This window comes from Sprattus sprattus (assembly GCF_963457725.1).
Source record: "Sprattus sprattus genome assembly, chromosome: 1".
NCBI classification, from domain to species: domain Eukaryota; kingdom Metazoa; phylum Chordata; class Actinopteri; order Clupeiformes; family Clupeidae; genus Sprattus; species Sprattus sprattus.
In genome coordinates this window covers 78,655,587-78,663,086 of record NC_137920.1, presented here as the reverse complement: position 1 = coordinate 78,663,086, position 7,500 = coordinate 78,655,587, and the positions used below count along the sequence as shown (strand labels likewise).

The 7,500-nt window shown below is 46.6% G+C and overlaps 1 protein-coding gene across 1 annotated transcript in view; it reads left to right on the top strand.

Moving 5' to 3' along the window:
• The window catches only part of LOC308371955 (ryanodine receptor 1-like), a gene marked incomplete at its 5' end in the record, with an annotated part of 53,183 nt that overhangs the window by 36,353 nt on the left and 9,330 nt on the right, over positions 1-7,500 (top strand). Inside the window, 9 exons of the mRNA XM_080847025.1 lie at positions 1-27; positions 453-581; positions 872-976; positions 4,033-4,114; positions 4,683-5,404; positions 5,549-6,001; positions 6,220-6,293; positions 6,544-6,718; positions 7,339-7,425. The exon at positions 1-27 is cut by the window's left edge and continues 62 nt beyond it. Coding sequence (XP_080703151.1) covers positions 1-27; positions 453-581; positions 872-976; positions 4,033-4,114; positions 4,683-5,404; positions 5,549-6,001; positions 6,220-6,293; positions 6,544-6,718; positions 7,339-7,425 — 1,854 coding nt within the window. The remainder of the gene's footprint in view (positions 28-452; positions 582-871; positions 977-4,032; positions 4,115-4,682; positions 5,405-5,548; positions 6,002-6,219; positions 6,294-6,543; positions 6,719-7,338; positions 7,426-7,500) is intronic.

Sequence of the window (7,500 nt, the reverse complement as noted above, 5' to 3'; positions counted from 1 at the left end):
ACTGTGGACTACCTGCTCAGACTGCAGGTATGCACACACACACACACACACACACACACACACACACACACACACACACACACACACACACACACTCACACTCACACACACATACATACACTTGTATACAAAGAAACAGGTCCAGATATACTCGTACATAAACACACGCGCACACATGCAGACACACACACACAAGCATACACATACACAAATGTACACACATAAACACTTACACACGTGTACACGGATAAACACATACATGTACATGTACACTTAATAAACTGCTTTATACACATTGAGGCCATATATGGATATGTATGTGGGTTGTGTGTGTGTGTGTGTGTGTGTGTGTGTGTGTGTGTGTGTGTGTGTGTCTGTGTCTGTGTCTGTGTCTGTGTCTGTGTCTGTGTCTGTGTCTGTGTCTGTGTCTGTGTGTGTGTGTGTGTTTGCAGGAGTCCATCAGTGATTTCTACTGGTACTACTCTGGTAAGGAGATCATTGATGATCCAGGGAAGAAGAACTTCTCCAAAGCCATGGCAGTAGCCAAGCAGGTCTTCAACAGCCTCACGGAGTACATCCAGGTCAGCTCATTAGTGTGTGTGTGGGTTTATGTATGTATGTGTGTGTGTTTGGGAATAAACTCTTCTTTGGTTGTATGTGTGTCTGTATGTGTGTGTGTGTGTGTGTGTGTGTGGGTGTGTGTGTGTGTGTGGTTGTGTGTGTGTGTGTGTGTCTTTGGGTATATAACTCTTCTTTGGTTGTATGTGTGTGTGTGTGTGTGTGTGTGTGTGTGTGTGTGTGTGTGTGTGTGTGTGTGTGTGTGTGTGTGTGTGTGTGTGTGTGTGTGTGTGTGTGTGTGTGTGTGTCTCAGGGTCCCTGCACTGGTAATCAGCAGTCTCTGGCTCATAGTCGTCTGTGGGACGCCATCGTTGGGTTCCTGCACGTCTTCGCACACATGATGATGAAGCTGGCGCAGGTCTGTGTGCAAACACATCACAACACACACACACACACACACACACACACACAGACACACACACACACACACACACACACATATACACACAGACACACACACATATACATGCACACATGCACACACGCAAACACACACATACATATACACACATGCATACATGCACACACACACACATACACAACACACACAGACACACACACACATACATGCACACATGCACTCACGCACACACACACATACATATACACACATGCATACACACACACACACACAGACACACACACACACACACACACACACACACACACACACACACACACACACACACACATGCAGAGGGCTGTAGACGTAGTACTAACCGAGCACATACTTCCTGCTCTTGATTAAGTTCATATTGTATTCAGTGCTGAGAATGCAATCATGACAAAGCAAGTTTCTGTCCACAGCAGCAGTAGAATAATCTGCTTAGTCACTCTGTGCTTCTAAGAGTAACAACCTCAACACAACACTTCAGTCAGACAGACACAGACATGCACACACATGCAAAAACAGATCCACACCCATTTACACATACACAATCTCCCATACACACCTTCCCAATCTCATCATTCATACACACACCTTCCTCCAGCACTCCCACACACACACACACACACACACACACACACACACACACACACACACACACACACACACACACACACACAGGCCTATTGTGTGCAGTCTGTGCAGATTCATGGCAGTGTTCCCAGTGAGGCAGTCTACATGCTGTGCTGTTTTAATGACTATTGTGTGCATCTTGAGCCTATGCATGCCTTCACAAACACACGCACACACACACACACACACACTCCCACACACACACACACGCACGCACACACACACACACTCCCACACACACACACACACTCGCACACACACTCCCACACTCTCACACACACTCACACACACACACACACACACTCCACGCACACACACACACACTCCCACACACACACACACACACACACACACACACACACACTCACTCCCACACTCTCACACACACTCACACACACTCACACACACAAACACTCCCACACACACACACACTCCCACACTCTCACACACTCACACACACACACACACACACACTCCACTCACAAACACACACACAAACACACACATATATACACACATTAGTTTAGTGGAATGTCCAGCATGACTTGCTGAGTCTGTTTTCATCTGGAATATTCTAAGAAACGTAATGGTCTGGAACTCTGTGAAAATGAATAAATAAATGATTTTCCCAACTGTTCTGAAGGTAAAGCAAAACATCACAATTTTTATTAAAACATTTTTTTTTTTTTACTGTAAATTCTTAGTAAAAAAAAAGAAAAAAACTTTTTTCGTGTGTTTTAAAGTTTGATACCTCTGGAGTGTTGTTTTACTGAGAACCCATTGTTAATTTACGAACGAACCTGTCTTCCATGTGGCCTATGCAGGGTAAAGTACGTATTCACCTATTTCTCCTTCTCTTGAAGTGGTTGGCTTTCCTTCAGCGTGTACCTCCTCCTCCCAGTGCCCTGATATAAGGCTCTCTCTGCTTTTCAGGCGGCAGCCATTTTGTAGAGTGAAAGAATATCATTAGGAAAATAACATTACAGTCAGTATATAATTCTTAGGTTAATTCAATTCAATTCAATTTTATTTGTAAAGCGCCATAACAATACAATTGCCTCTAGGCGCTTGCCTAGTTAAAATCCACATGAAAACACTTTACAATCGTTAAAAGACCGATATATATGTGATGTATCTTGCATTTCTGTATTAATTCATGGCAGTTGAACACTGTTTTTCAGTTATCTGTTTCCTACATTACCCAGAACGCTTTGTGTACATCTGTATTAGTTTCAACTGTCCTGAAAACCTGGTGGTCTTTAAGCTGAAATCTCACAGCAAGAACAAAGCATACAGATATGTTCAAATCAAACTGTCAGAAATGCAAGGTATAGTGCTAGTTTGTTCAAATCAAACTGTCAGAAATGCAAGGTATAGTGCTAGTTTGTTCAAATCAAACTGTCAGAAATGCAAGGTATAGTGCTAGTTTGTTCAAATCAAACTGTCAGAAATGCAAGGTATAGTGCTAGTTTGTTCAAATCAAACTGTCAGAAATGCAAGGTATAGTGCTAGTTTGTTCAAATCAAACTGTCAGAAATGCAAGATATAGTGCTAGTTTGTCTGAAGGAGTCTCAGCTTGTAGCAAATGCCTGCTGTAGTAATGGAATATTAGAGCCGTGATCTTATTTCTCCGTAGTCCTTGTGTGGGGAATGTGTAGCTCGTAGTGGATGGAGAGAGAGAGAGAGAGCCTTAGATGGAGCATTTAACCCATGATCCCCTGGGACAACACACACCTAAACTGTAACCTGACAAACAACCTGTGTGCCAACTGTCTAACGTGCCTAACCACGACTGGTGTGTGTGTGTGTGTGTGTGTGCCAAACCACGACTGGTGTGTGTGTCTGTGCCTAACCATGACTGGTGTGGCCCTCGCACTCTCACCTAAAACAAACAACCTGCGTGTGTGGGTGTGTGTGTGTCTGTGTGTGTGTGTGTGTCAATTGATCTCCAGGTTTGGGTTTTAATGATTCACTCTTCTTGTTTAAGAAGAGATTACATATTATGATAGTTTGTGTTCAAACCCATCTAAGAAATTTAGATTTCGTATGAAATCCACATGTTCAAAATGTAGTCGAAAACATAATGGACATCTACTGTTCAATGAACTACGTTACCCAGAATGCAATGATAGCCACTCTCTTGCTGTCAGACAGAGAACATCCCCTTGTCGACATGTTGCTCCAGTTTGGAATTCTAATTTCATTTGACCGTCTTCAGTTCTAGGCTTAGAGTTCTTATTATCAGACAGTAGGGCTTGCATCTATCACATATTGTGGTACAGTGCCTGTGTGTGTGTGTCTCTGTGGGCTGTGTGTGTGTGTGGGTGTTTGTGTGTGTGTGTGTGTGTGTGTGTGCATGTGTGTGTGTGTGTGTGTGTGTGTGTATTGTACAGGACTCCAGTCAGATTGGTCTCCTGAAGGAGCTACTGGATCTCCAGAAGGACATGGTGGTCATGCTGCTGTCTCTACTGGAAGGTGAGCCTTCCTCTACCGAACCTCTTGTGGTAGTGTGTGTGTGTGTGTGTGTGTGTGTGTGTGTGTGTGTGTGTGTGTGTGTGTGTACCTTACAAACCCCTATCAGTGTGTCTGTATGTGTGTACCTTAAAAAGAAACTATCAGTGTATGTGTGTGTGTATACCTTACAAACCCCTATCCTATCAGTGTGTGTGTATGTGTGTGTGAACCTTACAAACCCCTATCAGTGTGTGTGTGCGTGTGTGTGTGTATCTTATAAACCCCTATCGGTGTGTCTGTGTGCTCTGTATGTGTATCCTCCGACTTATTAGCCCCTGAATGTGAATATACAGTATACCTGTGTCCTGTGTGTATGTAGCTGTACATTTATCCCGGTTCCTGGGTTCTTGCATCACTGTATGTAGGTCTGCTTGATGGAAGGGAACTGATGTACTAATATAATGGATGATGTGGCATCAGAAAGACCTGTGCAATTGATATGATTGAACAGAATATTCTTTGTTTTGTGATTTTGAATGTATTTTTTGTTGTGCTTTTGAATGATTGCCGTCTTTCTGCCACTGTTTAGGAAACGTTGTGAACGGCACCATAGCACGTCAGATGGTGGACATGTTGGTGGAGTCGTCCAGCAACGTGGAGATGATCCTCAAGTTCTTCGACATGTTCCTCAAGCTGAAAGACATCGTGGCGTCGGACGCGTTCCGCGACTACGTGACGGATCCGCGCGGCCTCATCTCCAAGAAGGACTTCCAGAAGGCCATGGACAGCCAGAAACAATACACGCCCTCCGAGATCCAGTTCCTGCTCTCTTGCTCCGAGGCCGACGAGAACGAGATGATCAACTTCGAGGAGTTCGCCAACCGCTTCCAGGAGCCCGCCAAGGACATCGGCTTCAACATCGCCGTGCTGCTCACCAACCTGTCCGAGCACGTGCCCCACGACGTGCGCCTCAAGAACTTCCTGGAGCAGGCGGAGAGCGTGATCAACTACTTCCGGCCTTTCCTGGGCCGCATCGAGATCATGGGCGCCAGCCGCAAGATCGAGCGCATCTACTTCGAGATCAGCGAGATGAACCGCCGGCAGTGGGAGATGCCCCAGATCAAGGAGTCCAAGCGGCAGTTCATCTTCGACGTGGTCAACGAGGGCGGCGAGAGCGAGAAGATGGAGCTCTTCGTCAACTTCTGCGAGGACACCATCTTTGAGATGAACATCGCCGCGCAGATCTCGGAGAAGGACGAGGAGGAGCGGGGGGAGGAGGATGACGAGGGGGACGCCGGCGGGGGGGGGGAGGCCGGAGGAGGCGGCGGAGGAGGAGGAGGCGAGGAAGGAGGAGGAGAGGACAGCCAATCAGAATCCAGCTCTGCCTTCGCCGACTTCATCAACAGCGTCTTCAACTTCCTGGGCATGTTCACCTTCCGGAACCTGCGTCGGCAGTACCGGCGCCTGCGGAGGATGACGCTGAAGGAGATGGTGGTGGCGGTGGCCACGTTCGTGCGGACCGTCATCGTGGGCCTGCTGCTCTTCGTCTTCAGCGTGTGTAAAGGTTTCTTCACGCTGGTGTGGAACACGCTGTTCGGCGGCGGGCTGGTGGAGGGGGCCAAGAACATCACCATGACGGAGATCCTGGCCAGTATGCCGGACCCCACGCAGGACGAGGTGCACGGGGACGTGCCGGGGGAGGCGGGCGGAGGGGAGGAGGTTGAGGCGGGGGGCTTCAGTGACTCCATGGACCTGGGAGGGGGGGAGGAGGAGGAGGAGGACAGCCAGGACAAGGACGGGGGCAGGATCCCGGGGATAGACACCCCAGGAGGACTCGGGGACATGGGGGACACGGAGCCTGTGGATCCACCCACCCCAGAGGGCTCGCCCATCGCCAAGAGGAAGGTGGTGAGGAACTGACAGGGGAAGGGTTATGAGTGTGTGTGTGTGTGTGAGTGTGTGTGTGTGTGTGTGTGTGTGTGTGTGTGTGTGTGTGTGTGTGTGTGTGTGTGTGAGTGAGTGAGTGTGTGTGTGTGTGTGTGTGTGTGTGTGTGTGTGTGTGTGTGTGATCCTCCCTTTAGTGTTGCAGTGTCACTCATGTTCTCTTCCTTGCATCTGATTGGTAGGCACCAGGGGAGGAGGCGGGGCCTGAGCAGCCCCCAGCCATTGAGGAGCCACCCCAAGAGCCAGAGAAAGCGGAGTGAGTGTCTGATCACCTGATCCCCCAGCCCAGCACACAAACACACACACACACACACACACACACACACACACACACACACACACACACACACACACACCCGCACACACACACACACACACACACACACAAACACAAACACTCTCACACACTCACACACACCCCCACACACAACCGCACACACACACACACACACGTCATTCAGCATGTAAACTCCTCCCTCTGACCATCACTGTCTCCTCCCCCCTAGCACTGAGAATGCAGAGAAGGCCCAGAAAGAGGCGGAGTCTAAGGCCCTCGCGGTGAAGGAAGAGGAGGAGCCTAAGGTGGAGAAGGCGGTCAAGGCCAAGAAGGAGAAGGCGGTCAGGAGGCAGGGGGGCTTTGACCTGTGGACCGAGCTGGACGTGCAGAGGGTCAAGTTCATGGTGGGCCATTCCCTCAACACTAAGGGAATAGTTATGAATTAATATTTATAATAATAGCAATATACAGAAACACTATAGGAATAGTTATGTATTTATAGTAATAAAATCAGTGATATACAGAAAAACTATAAGAATAGTTATGTATTCATAGTAATAATAACAGTAATATACAGAAACACTAAGGGAATAGTTATGTATTTATAGTAATAATAACAGTAATATACAGAAACACTAAGGGAATAGTTATATTTTAATAGTAGTAATAAAAGTAATATAATATAGTTATTTATTTATAGTAATATTTATTTATTATTTATAATAATTGAAAAAAAGTTATAAACACAGTGAAACACAATGGAATTATTGAAGATGACCGAACACAGGAAACAAATAATGGAAGCAGAAATAATGATTTAAAGTTTTACGCTAATTTAAGATCATGAGGATAATCTGAAGGTTGTAAGGCCATACAAAAATACACATATATATTATTTTCTTATGGACAAGTTAGATTCTCCTGGAGTACTGCAGGTCTAGAGCTGAACTCATTCAGTCAGTCTTATTTTCTGTCCTCCAGAACTACCTCTCTCTGAACTTTAGTGTTCTTTTCTGTCCTCCAGAACTACCTCTCTCGGAACTTCTACAACCTGCGTTTCCTGGCCCTCTTCATCTCCTTTGCTCTCAACTTCATTCTGCTCTTCTACAAGGTCAGTCTCACTGTGTCACTCCAACCCCAGCTGTGTGTGTGTGTGTGTGTGTGTGTGTGTGTGTGTGTGTGTGTG